Source organism: Cynoglossus semilaevis, chromosome 18 (genome assembly GCF_000523025.1).
Source record: "Cynoglossus semilaevis isolate Cse_v1.0 chromosome 18, Cse_v1.0, whole genome shotgun sequence".
NCBI classification, from domain to species: Eukaryota; Metazoa; Chordata; class Actinopteri; order Pleuronectiformes; family Cynoglossidae; genus Cynoglossus; species Cynoglossus semilaevis.
In genome coordinates, this window is record NC_024324.1 from 14,706,066 (window position 1) to 14,725,326 (window position 19,261).

Sequence of the window (19,261 nt, forward strand, 5' to 3'; positions counted from 1 at the left end):
AGTCCACTTTAAGAAAAAAACATTTATTAAACAAACTAGATCAAGACCAGAGTAGAAACAATATAAGTTGAAAAGTATTTGGATGATAGAGAAGGCTTTATATCCAGCGTGGTCTGGGTTTATCTGAGGGATTCTGAAAGTGAAAATTAAAGTGAATTATTTGTCATTGTGACATAGCACACCACTGCACACAACCTAATGTGACTTCTGCTTTTATCCCATCACCAAAGTGAACAGTGGGCAGCTTTAAGTGCCCTGGGAGCAGTGTATGGGGACGGTGTCATGCTCAGAGCACCTCAGTGGTAACTTGGCAGCTGGTGGACTTGAACCTAAAACCTTTCAGACCCAAGTCACCTCCCAAACCACCAAACGTTCGCTTGCAAACTTTTCAATCGTCTTTTTTTTGTTATCTATTTTTTTTCTAACTGTAGACACTGTCGATGTAGCCTTACCTACGCTTGTTGTACGTTATTCAATCTGTCTGTCTACGGGTTGGGCTAATCCAAAATAGTGAAAACAAGCTCCGCTGTGATCAATCAGATCAAACATTTGAATCATTTGGCAGGTAGTTACCTTAAATACTCGCATAAACCGATTCACTTATAGGCCGATCCCTGAAAATTGATGTCAAAATGGTGGTTCTTACAAAAACCTGCATATAAGCCGACCATAATGTTTTCATTTTGTGCCATGGCAAAATGTCTTACTCCTGCTATGTTCATCAACAAAAAATTAGAAAATCATCTTGTTAAACACTGTGTACGTTAAAATTGCAAAGATTTTGCAATCAAGACTACAAAGTGTGGGGATTGTTGATGGCATGTTTGCGATAATACTGACGAATATTCATGTGTAATGCCTCCATACATCGCCATTTAATTTATTTAAAATAATATAATACTGATATTTATGACCATACGTTTGACTTGTTGTTTATTATCGGTGATGATGTGATGTTGTCCCAAGTATTTATGCGCATATAAGCCGACCCCCGATTTGATCTTTATTTTTTTGGTGTTTTAAATTCGGCTTATATGCGAGTATGTACGGTATACTAATATAGATTTTTATTGATTATAATTAACAACATAAAAATAATCACAGCATTGTCAGGTCTCAATTAGGTCATGTTGTTTTTAAGTTTGAGTAACTGGCAAAGAGAGAGAAGAGCATGAACTGGTGGTGAAGAAAAAAAAAAAGGTAATTATCATAACATCATGGAGAAAGTCTCCTTGGTGCACCACGGGAGTTCATCAGCCAGCCAAGGCCTATAAGAGCATATTTAAGGATAAGGTTTGGGGTTGATTTGTTTTTTCAATTCTGCTTCCAGATCGACCTGGCCTGAGTAGTGTGGAACGAATTGAACGCTGCCAAGAGGAGTTCCTTCTGGCCTTTGAACATTACGTCAACTATCGCAAACACAAAGTGACGCATTTCTGGCCCAAGCTGCTAATGAAGGTGACAGACCTAAGGATGATCGGTGCCTGCCACGCAAGCCGATTCCTGCACATGAAAGTGGAGTGTCCCACTGAGTTATTCCCGCCTCTCTTCCTGGAGGTCTTCGAAGACTAACCAGTGGATTTAGGTGTATGCACACGTGTGTGTGTGTGTATGTGTATGCATGACTGTGTGAATGCGTGTGCATCTGTTGTTAACACCCAATGCATTGGGGGGGAGGGGGTGGCAGTGTTGAAACAGTTATCAAGGCCTTTCCAGTGAACTTTCTATTAACACTGCTGAAGTGTTACTTCATTCCATACAGTAGAAGGAACTCTCTGGTCTAGCTTTCAAAATGGAACCATTCCTTACAGTGCGGGTACATTTCTGTTTAGTTTGTTCTGTCGGTCGTCTTCTTGTGGATATAACCTCTCACCTCGGACATAAGTTGATTGATTGTACAGTTGGCCACATCTGTGATTTTAACTCACTTTTTTCATCCTAGGCCATTTTAGATGTTGTTCTATCCTTTCTTCATGTCTGAAATTTCAGGTTGGCTGCTCACCCAGGAGAGAAAAACAGGACAATGTTAGTGGTTTATTAGCCACCGGCTAACTTCTCTCCTCCTGTCACCTCGTCGCGTCGTCCATCGTCAATGTGGTGAGGGCTTCACTGTTCTACTGTGGCTAAACTCAACACTCTGATATACAACAGTCTCTGCGTAGACACTTTTTACAACATTTCCACTATGGCACTGCATTCCAGAAATGTTGGAAAATTAGGAATATTTAACATTTATACCGCAGGAAAAGGACAGAACTGGACAACCATAAGGTTCCAACAAATTTTGACATTCAAAAACCTTTTTTGTTTATTATTTGGAGACACAACACTTTTTTCAATCTATCTTTCTTATCTTTTTTTTTTTTAATTGCCCCTAATTGCAATTAAAAGTGTTCAGAACCATTATAGGACTATCCTGCTTTTGGAACCTTTGAGTAAAACCAAAGGCAGTGTTAGATTTATGTTGGGTTTTTTTTGTTTGTTTGTTTGTTTTTTACTCAACAGATTAACTTTTTTTTTTAATTGCCTTTGAGTTAAAGATAAGATGTTTTGGAGGTAGCTGCCTCTGGGAAATTTGCAAACTGCACATTCCACAGATAAATCCTTGATGTGAATAGGAGCAGCTGAGTCATAAGCCAGTGCTGGAAATTGGAATTTCAAGTACCTGGAATATGTATTCATCTGCAACCATGGCACTTAATCTAGATGGCAGTTGTGTCCCAGTCAGTTGCCGTTGTTTTTTTTTTCTTTTGTTTTTTTTTTCTTTTCTTTTATACAAAATTGACAATAAAAAAAAAGATTCAGACTCCGACATTGTCAGGAATGCAGCTGTTGCATCACATCAAGCATGGCCATCATCGCTAGTATTTGGTCCAGATGAATCTAAAGCACACAATGACACTGATGTCATATGGAGACAATCATGTTGATGTTCTGCTTTTTTGGTTCTGCCACATGCTATGTCAGAACTAAAAAGTATAAGGCCCCTTGTTAAATATCTACTCCTTCTAGTAGTACATTAAGTAGTACATATCGACATAGACAGTGCACATACTTCTCAAGCGTTAGCAGCTTTGCCCTAAGAACCAGTATCGTTTTAAAGGTCCAGTGTATAAGACTTAGTGACATCCAGTTTTTATCGTAACCTGAGCGTTAAACCTGTGGCGCTGCTGCTTTAGCGCTAAACAACCCACCAGTCACTAGGTGGCAGCAACTTATACGGTTGTTTGTAAACATAAGGAAATATATATTATCAGGTTCTACATAGTATTTCGGGGGGGGGTCATTTGGAATGATTTACAATATTTTAAGTCAAATTAAATTTAACTTTTTAAGTCATGATGGGAGCAACTCAATAAACATGAACACTAAAACCAAATAATGGACCAAACACACCTCTCAATGCACAGCAAGTGTGTGTTAACATCGATTTGTTGTGTAAGTTTCAACTAGGAAGTTTGCAAAATGATATTGTGCAAATATACCAAAAGCATTCGGTTTGCAAAGTTTAAAGGAATGTCTGATATGAACCTTTGGTCAATATCCTATAGGCTGATATTGTCCAAGCACCTAATTACCAATATCAGCCGGATAAAAATTAAAAATACAAAATACACGTGAAAATACATTTTTATTGATTCAAGGATATTTGGCAGAGCTCAGGCATTGCGTTATCAGGTTTTCATTATCGGAGGAAAAGCCGGTAATGATTCTTACCGATACTACCGATATTACCGATATTCTTACCAATGCCAATATCGGGCTGATAATATTGGTCTGCCTATATTTTTTGGACATCCCCAGGTAAAGGGAGGTGTATTGACTACTTAGCAGGGGTTACACATGCGGTAGTCTCTAAATAGCTGCAAATAAATGTTAGACACTGGACATTTGAAATGTTTGGTCTTGGCAAAGTTGCCTCAGTACTCACTCACACATACGGTAAAAATTGCAAGATCTCTTCTTGTGTTGTTTTATGCCTTGCTGCACAAATATGTGCTTTGAAATGATACATGGTGCTACAGTGGCTCAGGCAAACGGCTGGTGAATATGACTATCACCGAATCATCCTCGGCCACCTGCCACTCTCTAACATTGGTGTGCACATACCCTGACACGCACAGTCACACTACACACAGTATACCTTTAAACAAACGTGCACACGCATGTACTGCTATTCATGCATGCGCTCCACAAACAGTAACATTGGGGTCAGTTCCAGAGTCCTAGTGGCTATTGGCGGGCCCCAAAAAAACATGGTTCAGTATCATTATGGTACATCCAGGAAGTTGGTGACATTTTAGAAATGGTAGCATATTTTCAGTTTTTATTTTATTTTAGCCGATATATTCTCATCTATTGTTGTTCTTCATCAAAAATCTCTATGGCAGGGGTGTCATTTTGGTTCAGGGGCCGCATACAACCTAATTAGATATAAGTGAGCCCGACCAGTACAATCTTAAGTCAATTTTTTCCCCTTTGTTTTCACTTAAATAAGTATGTATAAGTATATTAGAGAAATCTAATCTTTTTTTATTAATTATAATGAAATATGATTTCACAAAACATTTTCTGAATGTGAAGTGTGTATTTTTTTTTTTTTTTTTAAATGCATCAAGCGGGCAGAATTGTAACCCCAAGCTGGCCGGTTTTGGCCCGTGGGCCATATGTTTGACACCCCTGCTCTATGGTATTGCTGTTTACAATGTGACAACTGCTTTGTACTACATCTTGCTTTTTCAAGTTTCACACTACTCAAAGCCACTTGTATTTTGTTGTTAATGTTTTACCTTTCTTCTTTCTCTCTCTCTCTCACTCCCTCTCTCTTATTTTTTTTTTGTGAACCAATGCCTTTCATCAAGCAAATAGACTTGGTGCAGTGTTTAGAATGACCCAGACCTCATACTCGCACACCTCTCAAACTGTACAGACTCGATTTAAAATGCACAGACAATCAGAGGGAGAGAAATAAACAGTGTGAATAAGCACCCATTCTGCTGTACCTCTGGTACCACGAGTCAGGACAAAGTACCACTGACCATGTTTGCATTCACCTTGGCCTACAGCTCAAAGTCATCTGCGTGTTGTCAGCGGAAGCCTTTAAAACTGTGACCTCCTCAAAATGTTGCACAGTTATTGCAACCATGATTTGAACGTTAGACAAATCAATCTCGGTTAATCCCAAAGGGGACCTATTTGAAGCAGACGGAAGGTGCTGTCCCAACAGTCCCTGTGCTTCTAAAAAGTCCAACTCAAAACGGTTGAAAAAGTCCCATGTAATTTCTGGTCCCAGCAGATAGTTCCTGTTGTGGCCCCAGTCGTTACTGAAGAACAGCAGTTAATAAAATTGTATCTTTGTTTTTCTTATCAAGCATTATTTAATAACACTTGGTGTTTCACATGTAACACAAATGCAATCAAACCCTTGTCTCTTACCTCACATTTTATTTCTTTTTAAAATTTTGAAGTCTAATCTCAGGAATTTGGCTGCGTATTATCGGTTACATGACAAGATTAAAGCTGCAAGTAACGAGGACAAGTGAGTGAAAACGATTTCAGTGTGCTGGCTGCAGCTTTAGGCGGCAGCAGTCCATATGACGTGCTGTAGCATTTGGACTGCTTGTGTTTGACTGTTCACTGACAAACAGTACTGTTAACACTACATACTACCTCAACACGAGGCATTTTCACAAAAGGCAAACTGTGGCCTGGGAAACAAAACTGGAATGATGGTTCCTGGGTCCAAAAAACTTGTGATGGTCCTGGGTGAGAAAATTTATCGGCATAAGGCAAAAACCAGAGAAAACCAACTGTAGAGATTGTTGTGTTAGCAATTATGCAACATGGAACAGTGATTCCTTGTGTGCTGAGAGGGATAATCAGGTGTGGACAGGTATCCAATTTTACTTAATTTGTTTTAAAATGTATTTTATTTACTTTTTCAGTAACAAGAAGATACATTAGTTGCTTTCCCAATAGGCAGCATACAATATGCTCAGGTTTCACACTGAGTAAGAAAATGTTGAGTAAATAATAGAACATCATTACCATATTTTCCATAAGTCGCACCAGCCAAAAATGCATAATGAAGAAGAAAACAACATATATTAGTCACTCCCGAGTATAAGTCACATCGGCCAAAGGATAAAAAAAGGTGCGACTTACAGGAGTAGCAGATACTGGAACACAAGCCTAGAGTGCCCTCTAGTGGCTGTCAGTGTAAAAACAATGAACATGTTAATTTTCAGTGGTACAGGAGTAGCAGATACTGGTACACAAGCCTAGAGTGGCCTCTAATGGCTGTCAGTGTGAATATAACATACATTAAACTGAGGTGCACCTGAGTACAAGTCGCAAACCCAGCCAAAGGGTGGAAAAAAATGTGTGACTGGAAAATACAGTAAATAGTAGAACGTCATTAAATTTCTATACACACTGGGGAATTTTTTTGTAGTTGGATGTGCGCTGAGTCAGAAATGCTGGTGTAGAAGAAGAGCCTTCATTTATTGTAGTGCATGTTTAAAGTAATTTGAAGTGTAATACAGAAGGTCCTCGGTTTCTAGGACGTCCTCGTCTGACAGAATTTGGTGGCTACTTTGCCATCTCTCATACATTTTTAAAGAAAGTCTTGTTCAATCATTCTGACATGGAACTAGTTGGCGAGCAGAGCGGACGAAAACATTGTCATGCGCTGCTATTCGCGGAAGACACCTTCACATTCGCTGGTTGCACGCCATGCATTTCATTGTGGTGCTATCGCTTTCTTTGTCTTTGGGTTTGCATTGTTTTTTGGGAAATTTTGCCCTTACGTCACGCCATAGGAGCGGAATTCCGATGTTGAGGACCAATCATTCACCTACAGATGAATACATACATGTGCATGTGGAAACGCAGCATGTTTAGCCATATTTTAACAGTTGTCTACTATACCAGTAGACAACAGTATAACACACAGGGAACCAACTTAAGGCATGGATGGATGAAAAAAAAATGCTAATCAGTCTTTATTTAATATATATTATATATATAATATATATATATATGTGTGTGTGTGTGTGTGTATGTATATATGTATATGTTTACATTCAAGAGGTTATTAATTGCCTGCCTGTAATAAGGTTTATTTAAATTGTGTTTGGTTTCATCTAAATTGAGTCAATAAACCAAATTGGACAGCAGAAGACAAAAGGCCTACTGTAATAACCAAAGGATGGATTAGATTGGAATGTATACAACGATTAGATAAGATTACATATCTGAAGCTGGTTCTCAGTGAACAGGATGCAAAGTCATACAACCACAATTTTCTTTTTCTTATTTTATTCAACAAAACTTCTGTCGCGAGTCAGGTTTATACAATATTTTGAGGAGTAAAGTTCAATGACTATTCATGCTGAAGGTGAAGAGCCGGAGTCAGATGTTTATATCGACTTAGACTAAATTTTAAAAGTCACACTGAGAACATGAGATAAGTTATGTGTTCTATATATGTGCCTTTTTTTGCTTTGCTCCACACAACTACAAACTCATGTGCAAACAACAGTTTCCAAAGATTTATGTGTGGAGTCTGCCGACACTGGCTGCAAGGACTTGGACGTTTTCTTGAAAAGTGAAACTATGCACCACAAATATGGCTTTTTAGGGATAAAAAAGAATAGGAAAATATCCACATATATAATTGCTGAGATGTTGACCATAACAAGAGATTGTGTTGCTAGCCCGTGCTGGTCATCACTGGTCTTTCATAAAAAATAAACACCATTTCCAAGTGGCTTAAAAGTTGGACAATGGTGTGAGCCATTTTGTTTTAAGTCTTCATTACCGTATTTTCTGAACTATAAATCGCACCAGCCAAAAACTGCATAATCAAGAAAAAAAAACATAAGTCGCTCCAGAGTATGAATTGCACCAGCCAGCTAGAGTGCTGGTGCAATTTATACTCTTGAGCGACTTATATGGTTTTTCTTCTGCATTTTCTGGCTCCAGAGCGACTTATATTCTGGAAAATACGGTAAATTAGTTTTATATTTAAAACTATTTTACTTATCATCATGCCAGAGATGCTGGTGAATGTAAACATGGTCAATGTCGACCGCTGGTTTAAACACATACTTATTGCTCCTGAAGAGGTGCTAGTATATCAGTCTCTCCCGCCAGTTGTTACTTTTATTGTTACTTTTATTGTTACTCAGTTATAAACCTAAAACAAGAGTTTCACCATAGAAAAGCTATTTTACAGTAAAAAAAAGGATAAAGGATGCATATTTTCAGACTGCAGATTTTTTTACACGGTAACATACTGTTTTGTGTTAAAAAAACGGTATCTCGGTCATAGATGCATGTCCATGTCTGCTAAAGAAGTAGGAGCAGCTGTGTTCTATTCAAAGAACACAGCTGCAGTGTTATTTTGCATTGGAAAATACTGTTGATGGAGTTCACTGCGACATACAAACAGAATGTCTTGGTGACGGTGTAACTAGCATTGGTGAAAATATTCCAGTCTTCTCCGAGTACTTTTTGGTTGTGTTTGAGTGTCTTTTTGTTCAACTCTTCAGAAACGCATTGCAGCAAAGAGCACAGATGAGCGTTTGTAGGGGCAGGAGCAAAGCTGTGGCAGAAAACAGTAAAAAGGAAGATGTGTCTCGTTACGATTTACTGTCTCTCACCTTGCTTTTTACTGGAGATCATGCCCAGTACTGTTCTCCCGTGGACAGCTTTTAACATCATGGTGAAGAACTTAAACATGAACTGATGTGCTCATGATGGACAATGACCGCGATTATTGTGAATTAGCTTGCTGAGAATAAAGAGTGTTCTTCAAGATTTAAATTGTGTTTTGAATTGTTGGGAACATGCTTATTTGGTATTTTAAGCTCTGAAGTAAACAATTAAAGAACAGTATTTTTACCCTTAATTTAGCACTTGAAAATTAATTTTGCATTTTAAGATTAACCTATCCAGTAATTTTGAAATTAAAATTAAATTGTATTTATTTAGTTGGTGAATAATCCAAATGATTATGATTATTGAATGATTATTGCTTCCTGACTAGTCTGTGAGATAGTCACAATAAAGACAAAAGGTCAAAACAAAACAAAAAACTTCTGTACTTATGACCTAGTAAAAAGGAGACTGTAAAAACCAAGCAAGCAATAAATAAATAAAATAAATCTACCCACTTAAAAAAACTGACAGGAAAATCTCCTTATCTAATCACTGATGATGTTCTGGGTCTTATTACAATATTTCTCCAGACTATAAGTCACTTCAGTGTAGTTGTGCTAGCCAACTAGAGTGCCCTTTCGCAGCTGTTTTAAGATACAGTATATATATATATATATATATATTTCCACACTGACAGACGCTAGAGGGCACTCTAGTTTTGTGTACCAGTATCGGCTACTCCTGTACCACTAAAAATTTACGTTTGTTATTTTCACACTGACAGCCGCTAGGGGGCTCTAGCTAGCTGGTGCGACTTATACTAGACTATAACAATTATTTTTTTATAAAATATATAAATAATATACAGTTAACCAGAACCCACATGTTGTTTGTTTTATATTTAAACTATTTTACTTATCATCTGTGATAAGTATTCACAAAAATGTAAATATTTTGCAGTCAACACAAAGTCAACGGTTGAAAAACAAAAAACACAGGAACATTAGTTGCGTAAAAAGGTATTTATATAGATATATTCCTCCTCACAGGTATGTTTATATGCGTCTGTGTACACATATTCAGAAATGTATGCATTCTGTAATCATTTTACACAAAGCCACAATTACAACGTCAACACAAAGCCCGAAGCTCTCACTCGTCACCTCTTTTCAGCTTATTGCTTAAATTTACACAATCTCTATAATGTTACAATCAGATTTGACATGAAATACATATAGCATTTCAGTTTCTCTAATGTCTGTACGTGTTTATTTAAAAAAAAGAAAATAACAATAAATCAAGTTATTATAGGTTTTTATAGATCCTACCTTTCGGTGACCTCTGTTGAAATATTGAATGCCAAAGTTACAGGGTATGACCCTGGTGTGACATATATGTATTGTCATTATGCCAAAACAATCAAGCTAATTGTCAAAGTATAACAATAACAACAACAAAAAAAGAAAAACATCACCCCCAACTTTTCATTTTATTTTTTTTAAATCAACTCGCAAATAATACCACCACATTCTGAGTTGTCTGTTCTTTTACTGAGGATTTCATTTCTCCATTAAGTCAGTATCTGGGGTGGACTTTTATTTCTCGACACCTTACTACATACTGCATGAACAAAGCAGGTCACATATTGCACTATGAATGCAAAACAAAAACCCCAAAAAAACAAAAAAAAGTCTAGTCTACAAAAAAGTGCTTCTAAAATTTGTACAGTGGCAAATGTACAAGATGCTACACAGTAAAACAACAAACATTGATCGATATGTCTGTCCGTATTATCAAAAATGCTGCAGGCCCGACAGTACAGTACAATGATATATTGTGATCTACTTCATGTGCCAAAAAATTATCACATGAGTTCTGGCATGATTCAGAGGTTGAAGATTATGGAGGTTTGGTTGGAGTTAAGAAGGTGGGAAATCTCCAGCCACCACCTCCAGGCTCTACTCCTAGCTGTTATGGAATTAGAGGTGGTTGTGGAGGTGGTGGTAGTGGAGATGAAGTGATGCCGTCAAGTATTCGAGGGAAACTTCAGGAATGGATCTTGAAGGCCAGCAGCTGCTCAGAGTGCATGTTGTTGAGCGAGCGCAGGTCAGGCAGTTTGAGCAGCAGCTTGGTGAAGGTGGCTAATTCATTGGGGTGGTTCTTAGTGATCAGGTTGCGCAGTGCACAAATTAATGTATCCTGCAGTGCTTCCACCGAGTTCACATTCTCGATACCGGAGCGATCTGTAAGGACAGGGCCACAGAGGTCAGTGCTAGATCAACAGTAGGTAATGGGGTCAGTTCTAAATATATATATATATATATATATACACACACACACACACACAGACACACACACAGACACACACAGTGATCCCTCTCCTATTGTGGAATTTTTATTCCAAGACCCACCGTGAAATGGGAAAAATCGAAGTACAGGTGAGATGGTTATTATATTATTTACGTATATTTTTACTCTTTACGAACCTCCCCCACACTGTTACCAACCCTCCCTAGACTGTATTACCCTCCCCCACAAAACTATATGCACAGTAGAGTTGTATAATTGTGACACAGAGCGAAGTGAATGAGAGAGTGGCCAACAGACAAGGGGAGATGCTGAGAGATGCTATGATGCATCAGCCAATTACCGTGATGAACAGAAGCGCATGCTCAATCAGGTAATAGTACACCGATTTTGCATTGTATCAGCCAATAGTGTGCTGTGTACAATCTCGTCTTGGTAAACAAAGCTACTAGCGATCGTTCGCAAATGCCCTTATCTCAATTTTAAAAGGAGAAACCACATTTTTAAAGCCAAATCTTTGGTGTGTATAATTATTTTATAATGTCTTTTAGTTTATGTTTTGCTACATTTCGCGAGATCAGAAAAAAAAAAAATATCTACACTGTTGATATTGCACCTTATAATGCGGTGTGCCTTATGGTCCGAAAAATATGGTATAGACACACACGTGCATATACAGTGGGTACAGAAAGTATTCAGACCCTTTTAAATTTGTCACTCTTTGTTTCATCACAGCGATTTGCTAAAATCAAAAAAGTTCATTTTATTTCTCATTAATGTACACTCAGCACCCCATCTTGACAGAAAAAAACAGAAATGTAGACATTTTTGCAAATTTATTAAAAAAGAAAAACTGAAATATCACATGGTCATAAGTATTCAGACCCTTTGCTGGGACACTCACATGCTGTCCATTTCTTCTGATCCTCCTTGAGATGGTTCTACTCCTTCATTGGAGTCCAGCTTTGTTTAATTAAACTGATTGGACTTGATTAGGAAAGGCACACACCTGTCTATATAAGACCTTACAGCTCACAGTGCATGTCAGAGCAAATGAGAATCATTAGGTTGAAGGAACTGCCCAAGGAGTGAAACATGGTGGTGGCAGCATCATGCTATGGGGATGTTTTTAAGCTGCAGGGACCGGACGACGGTTGCAATTGAAGGAAAGATGAATGCGGCCAAGTACAGAGATATCCTGGAAGAAAACCTCTTCCAGAGTGCTCAGGACCTCAGACCGGGCCGAAGGTTCACCTTCTAACAAGACAATGACCCTAAGCACACAGCTAAAATAACGAAGGAGTGGCTTCAGAACAACTCTGTGACCATTCTTGACTGGCCCAGCCAGAGCCCTGACCTAAGCCCAATTGAGCATCTCTGGAGAGACCTGAAAATGGCTGTCCCCCAACATTCACCATCCAACCTGACGGAACTGGAGAGGATCTGCAAGGAAGAAATGCAGAGGATCCCCAAATCCAGATGTGAAAAACTTGTTGCGTCATTCCCAAGAAGACTCATGGCTGTACTAGCTCAAAAGGGTGCTTCTACTCAATAATGAGCAAAGGGTCTGAATACTTATGACCATGTGATATTTCAGTGTTTCTTTTTTTAATAAATTTGCAAAAATTTCTACATTTCTGTTTTTTCTGTCAAGATGGGGAGCTGAGTGTACATTAATGAGAAATAAAATGAACTTTTTTTGATTTTAGCAAATGGCTGCAATGACACAAAGAGTGACAAATTTAAAGGGGTCTGAATACTTTCCGTACCCACTGTATATACATATATATTTTTCATTTATCTGCCATATGTATCCTGAAGAGTGGACACCAGCATAAGACAGATAAACTCACCAGCAGAGACCAGGACCACAGCAGTAAAGAGGCTCATTTCCTCCTCGCTCAGGCCCAAGTTAGTGAGCTTCTCACTGAAATCAAACATGGAGTTCAGGAATTCGCTGGCACCCATGCTCCTCAGTGTGTCCACACTGTACTTCTTGCCTCCCAGAAATGTCACAGTGCGTTCTTTTGCATCAAACAGTGAAGCAAAACGAACAACTAGCACCTGTGGAACACATACGTAATCTGATCAGCTTCAGCGGGTTAAAGCCTACTACATATTAACAATGTAAAGCAATCAAAAACCATATGATGTACCTCAAAGGTTCCAGCCTTGAGCAGGTTGACCTGGTCGTGCTGTGACAGATCCCTAAAGCCGGGAATTTTTTTCGCAAACTCCACCACCTCCCTGACAGCCGGGGTGAAGCTGTGCATGAATTCGTCCCACACCTCGTGCCCTGATTTCTGTGAGTCAATATTGGGGGCTGTGTTCATTGGACAACCCTGACCACAAAGAAAAATAAATCACAAAGAATCTTGAAAACAGCCAAGGCAGTCATTTTTACCATTTTGAAAATCACATAATCAATAACTTATTTTACAATTAAAATATATAACCCTGTCTTTACCTAAATGTGTTTGTGTTGTAAGTCAAAATGTTATTTTTATGTATTAGACAAAACACAAAAAAAGATATAATTTCTATCTATTCCAGCCAAAAGCGGCCATAATGACTGCAAAGAATTTTGCGCAACAAATGTAGCAACTTGGTTGCTATAGCAACAATCATCTTCTTCACTTCTTGCAATCTTGAGTGTCAGTAGGTTACTGTTTTTGACCTTTGAGCATGATGTCACACCTGAGGCATCACTGGGTCGAAAGCAAAGCTGAACTAAGTGATGTACTATAAAAACTCCAAGTATGGCGTGGACGCCTGCTGCAAATGCCACAAGCCGGTTTGTAGTAACTGTACGAAAAGAAAACAAATCAAATGTGTTGCCTGTGAAAACTAAGGAGAGGAACAGTGGTGCAAATCATTGACAATAGTTTTGAGTTTATTATTAATGTTGTTATTGTTGTTCACAGTGTTAAAATATTTCCTAAACAGATATGGTTATACGGTATGCATTATCGCTGTTTTATCGCTGATTGCACTGCTATGAATAAATGCAGTGAGCAATGGATTTACAATAAGAAGCTGTCGCTGTGGTGCCCGCGGCTGTTCTAGTAGTTTTGGAATCCCGGATTGACATCTTTAACTCTGGCACCTCCAGCTCTGCCTCCTGTCTTCTGCCTATTGTGTGCTAGTGTTTTTAAAACCATACATCATGGCTGGTCTCACCACCATCCTGTAAACCTTTCCCTTCCCCTTAGCTGACACTCGTCTGTCACAAATCACTCCTGACACTTTTCTCCAGCTGTTTCATCCTGCCTGCACTCTATTCTTCACCTCTCTTCCACAGTCTCCTCTGCTCTGAACAGTTGATCCTAAGTACCTAAACTCCTGCATCTTCACCACCTCTGCTCCTTGTAACCTCACCATTTCACTGTTCTCCCTTTTCGTTTACACACATGTACTCTGTCTTGCTATGACTGACCTTCATTCCTCTTCTCTCTAGTGCATACCTCAACCTCACTAGGGTCTCTTCTAGCTGCTGTCTATTCTCACTACAGTCATAATGTCATCTGCAGACAACATAGTCCATGAGGACTCCTGTCTGACAAGAAAGGGCTCAGGGCCGATCCTTGATGTAGTCCCACCTCCACCTTGAAATCTTCTGTCCTTCCAACAGCACACCTCACCAATGTTGTACTATTCTCATACATGTCCTGCACCAAACTAACATACTTCTCTGCCACTCCTGACTTCCTCATACAAAACCACAATTCCTCCCTTCGGCACTTTGTCATATGAATATTCTAAATATACAAATACACAATGTAGCTCCTTCTGACCTTCTCTGTACTTCTCCATCAGCATCCTCAAGGCAAATATTGCATCTGTGGTACTCTTCCTAGGCATGACCCCATACTGTTTTTCACAAATCTCCACATCCTGCCGCAACCTGGCGTAAATTACTCTTTCCAAAATCTTCATTGTATGCTCATTAACTTTATCCCGCTGTAGTTGTTACAACTCTGTACATCACCCTTCTTATGAATTGGCACCAGAACACTTTTCCTCCACTCATCAGGCATCTTGTCCATCTCAAATTCTGTTAAACAACCTAGTCAGGAAATCTACTGCCACTTGTCCTAAGCACTTTCATACTTCCACTGGTATGTCATCAGGACCAACTGACTTTCCACTCTTAAGGCTTTTCTTACTTCACCCTTTCTAATCTGCTTTACCTTCTTCCCAATAGTTTCTGACTCATTCCTACGTTCCCTTTAATTTTCCTCATTCAACACCTCCTGTCCTTAATCAACCTCACCTGCTGCACATCCTTCACACCTTCCCAGCTTGATTTCTCTTTCCCGCCAATCTATACAACACCTTTTCTCCCTTCTTTTTGTCCAAACTCTGATACAACACCTCATATGCCTTTTGTTTGGCCTTGGCCACTTCCCTCTTCACCTCCCTTTGTACCCCAGTCTGTTCTCCTCTGTTCTCTCACTGTCCCATTTGGCTACACTGCCTCCACCTTACAGTCTCTAATATATGTGACATATAGCCTGGAAAAATATGGTAATCATGATTAATCCACAACTAAATCTGATACAAATGTTCATCAATTTACAGCCCATGTGTTTCTTTGCTGCCAACAAACTGACTTGTCTAACTGTTTAGAAATATATTTTGTAAGTGACAAGTGCTAAGTAGCAGTATTTAAATACTTTGACCCCTTTATCTAAACACTAATAAACCCATCACTCACCAAATACATTCTTCTGCCATCTCTCAACCAGTGCCCGCTTTGGACTTCATGGACAGAAGATAGTATTCTTAAAGTTCCCTGACTCTGTCCCACAGTGCTGGGAAACAATCTGGAGGTAGAGTGGTTGGCAATTTTGTCTTCATAACTCTTTGGCCCCAGGCTGACAGGTGTTGATTTGCTGGCCATGTTGTTTTGACAGTTCCAGGCATCCTGTATGTCGTCTCTTTGGTCATCGGCAACATTCTGATCAACACCATTGTCCAATGAGCCTGTAGTCACAGTGGAGTCTGCGCTCAGGGTAATTTGTTCCTGTTTGTTCATAGGGGTGGTTATGTGTGCCTTTGTCCCCGAGCCAATCCCTTCCTCTTCGCCACTGTCGGATGCGCATGGCGAAGCTGAGCTGGGGCTGGTGTCCATTTTCATTGCAGGCTCAGGGTCAGAATTGGTGTCTGACACACTGGAGCAGGGGGAGGAGGAGGCGGCATAGCCAACTTGCTCCGAGGTAGATTCGGTGGAATTGATTGGCAGTGACAAAGCGGCAGGCAACATCTGGCTGCTCTGCAGCTGGCTGTTTAGCTGACCATTATTAATAATGTTGTTCATGGCATTCTGCATTTCCAGCAGCATGCGCTGTTTTTCGCGCTTCGGGATTCGGCCAAAACGAACAGCTAAGCAGAGAAGGGAGGGTTACTGTACAAGAAAAATCACTAACAATACTTTCATTGTGCTGTGTGGTAATTTTTGTTAAGACAGAAAAGTAATTTTAAATGTATAATAAAACAGGTAGCACTGGTTTAACCACCAGCTCATAATGCAGGTGTACGCCCTGAGTGAAACTTTCCCACAAGTCAATGAAGGAACGACTTCGTAGAAATCTTCTCATATTTAACTAAAATTTACATTATGTAAATGTGTGTCAGTTTGAGAACAGCCCACTGTTATATTTCACTATTATATATATATACGTATATATATATATATATATATTATTACTATTTATTATATGTTTCACTGAATTTCCGCGGTGTGGGAACAAAGTCTTATCTTATTCCTTTGAACTCATCAAAGACAGATTGGGTCAGCACTTGCAGGAGATACTCACAGTCTCTGGACATTCCCACCATTAAGCATTTTCTGAGGCGGCACTGCTGGCAGCGGTTTCTGTTGATCCTCATGATGGGGCAGGTACCATTCTTAAGGCACTTCTTATAATGGATGTTCTGTTGGATGCTCCTCCTAAAGAAGCCCTGCGAGTTTACATAGTGTTTCTGATAAGAGTGCACACAAAGTTCTATTTGCTCACGCTAAGCTTGTGAAACCTTAATGCAAAGGACATGAACGGGCAGGTGCAGTGTAAGAATGAAATATAAAGCAACCAGCTGAGAATAAATAAAAATGTTTAAGTGGGACTGTTGAAATAAATGTGTTATATATACAGCAAGACAGGTAGTTGTGTCAGACTGACTGATTTAGGGTAGCTGTTACAGACCCTTTTGTTTGCTACACTGATGAACAAAATGGCAGATTATGTTAGGCAGGAGGCTCCATGGACCAGGATGTTTGCAAATGACCACATAATATGCAGGCAGAAGGTGGAAGAAAACCCAGAGAGGTACAGGTTTCCTTTGGAGCGAAGAGGAACGAAGATCAGCAGGAGCAAGACAGAATACATGTGTGTAAGAGTTAGGTGAGTAGAAAGATAAAGAAGAAAGGAATAGAGGTAGTAAATACCTGCCCTCAGCCATCTAGAGTAATGGACAGTACACAAAAAGGGGATGAAAAGAATGCAGGCAGGTTGAAATTAAAGGAGTAAGTGTTGGGGACAGAAGATAAGCAGCAAGTTGAAGTTGAGTTGGCATTTTGATTCGGCCTGCCAAACTTGTCCTAATTATATTATTAATTTATATTATCATTATACTTAGCCTTTTCCCTGCAATGCCTGCATTTTCGCAATAAATAGCATAGAAAAGGCTAATAGCATTTTAGTCTTTATGCATGACTTTTAAATGTCATTTAACTTATTTCACACAAATGTATGAATACAATACAGTTGTGGTCAGTTTAGAGACAGTTGTGCTGAGGAGGATGCTGAGATTTTCACTGGGAGTGGACATACATACACCAGGGCCATTGTTCTGCACCCAAGTACTTTTAGTCCAGATTCCATGACTAGTGGCCTAAATTTCGCAAAGGGACCTCCCGAGGGATTAATAAAAGGCTATCTTTTTAAGCGCTATCTATCTATCTAACTGTTCGCAACTAAGCGCAGGGCAATTCGGGGGACGAGAGGAAGGGCATTCAGGTTTCAGTGCAGTACAAAGCAATTGGCCCTAGTGTGAGTTCACTCTTGTATGCAGATCAGAAGGACAGTTAAGGTTGAGCAGTTTGGAAACAAAGTTAGAGACGCCTAGGTTGAGATTGAGATTTGTATATGTAGACCGTTAGTGTAAGAGCTGAAGTAAAGTCAACTTCATAATTAGGATGCAATACCAATAACCGTAGATATTGTTCATCAAAGGAGTTTCAAAATTAACATGGCAATGGACAGAGTGCATGACTGAGTCATTATTTCCTTTTTGCTCAACTAAGATGACATCAAGTATTCGTCAGTAGTTCCAACCATCCATACATTTTCCACATGTTAAACTGACAAAATTTGTTGTTGGCAAAGTTGTTAGTTTTTCCCTTCTTGGAAAAAGGCCAATAATGTTTAGACTTTGAAAACCCCTGCACAAGAGGATATGGGGCCCATCTTTGGACCTTTCCCAAAGTTAGGTTTAAACATAAAATCGTTGTGTCAGTAATTTTTCCTCTTAAAGTCAAACCAAACATGAAATGTATCACGTTTCGTAGGCTTAAAAACATTGTTTAGTTCATTCTCCAACATTATTCCAATCTGTCCATTTAGCATCAACTCCTGGGTGCAGGAACACTTTTATAACATGTATTCCCAAGTCCACTGTGGGTGTGTGTGTGTTTATTAGGTCAAGCTGCAACTTAAACGATTGGGGAAGCAGCTGATAAAAAAAAACACAGCATGTACTGATTTTGTGAAATCTCTGCTCTTAGCTGTGCAGATGGCTGTACCCACACTTCAATCCCAGCACAAAGTCAAATTAGTGTGTCACAGTGTGTTTGTCTCTCTGTCCATCTCACCTTGCAGCCTTCGCAAGCGTGGACGCCATAGTGGAAACCAGATGCTACATCACCACAGACTTTACAAAGAAGAACCAGTCCATTTATCTCTAGTTGACACAAAAACAAATGCTCAGCATTAGTCTTAGAAAAGTTACCATAAAATCACTGTCACATTCATAGTAAAGAACTGTATTAGAGCAGAGGTGACCAATAAGTAGATCGGGATCTACCAGTAGATTGCAAAGGCAGTACAGGGAGATCAATTAAAATAAAAAATAAAGATCTTTTTTACAGTAAATATCCCAAACTAGATTATCAATTATTGACAATATATTGTGCCATATAGCTATGGCTATTTAATCGACATATAATGTATATAAAAAGAATATTAGGCTCATATGAATAAATATATATTAAATATTATATTATATATAT

At 39.1% G+C, this 19,261-nt stretch overlaps 2 protein-coding genes across 3 annotated transcripts in view; one reads left to right on the forward strand and one right to left on the reverse strand.

Moving 5' to 3' along the window:
• thrb (thyroid hormone receptor beta) overlaps window positions 1–2,064 on the forward strand; it is a gene marked incomplete at its 3' end in the record, with an annotated part of 61,956 nt that extends 59,892 nt beyond the window's left edge. The window contains 1 exon segment of the mRNA NM_001297580.1: window positions 1,331–2,064. Within this exon segment, the coding sequence (NP_001284509.1) occupies window positions 1,331–1,572 (242 nt within the window).
• Window positions 2,065–9,671: 7,607 nt separating this feature from the next.
• The window catches only part of nr1d2b (nuclear receptor subfamily 1, group D, member 2b), a 12,984-nt gene continuing 3,394 nt past the window's right edge, over window positions 9,672–19,261 (reverse strand). Inside the window, exons 3-8 of one of the 2 annotated variants that reach the window (XM_008332120.2) lie at window positions 18,845–18,933; window positions 16,791–16,935; window positions 15,689–16,356; window positions 13,128–13,313; window positions 12,825–13,035; window positions 9,672–10,907 (exon numbers count right to left, since the gene is read on the reverse strand). In XM_008332120.2, coding sequence (XP_008330342.1) covers window positions 10,711–10,907; window positions 12,825–13,035; window positions 13,128–13,313; window positions 15,689–16,356; window positions 16,791–16,935; window positions 18,845–18,933 — 1,496 coding nt within the window. In that variant the 3' untranslated portion in view covers window positions 9,672–10,710. The remainder of the gene's footprint in view (window positions 10,908–12,824; window positions 13,036–13,127; window positions 13,314–15,688; window positions 16,357–16,790; window positions 16,936–18,844; window positions 18,934–19,261) is intronic. The other variant, XM_008332121.2, reaches the window with a different exon arrangement.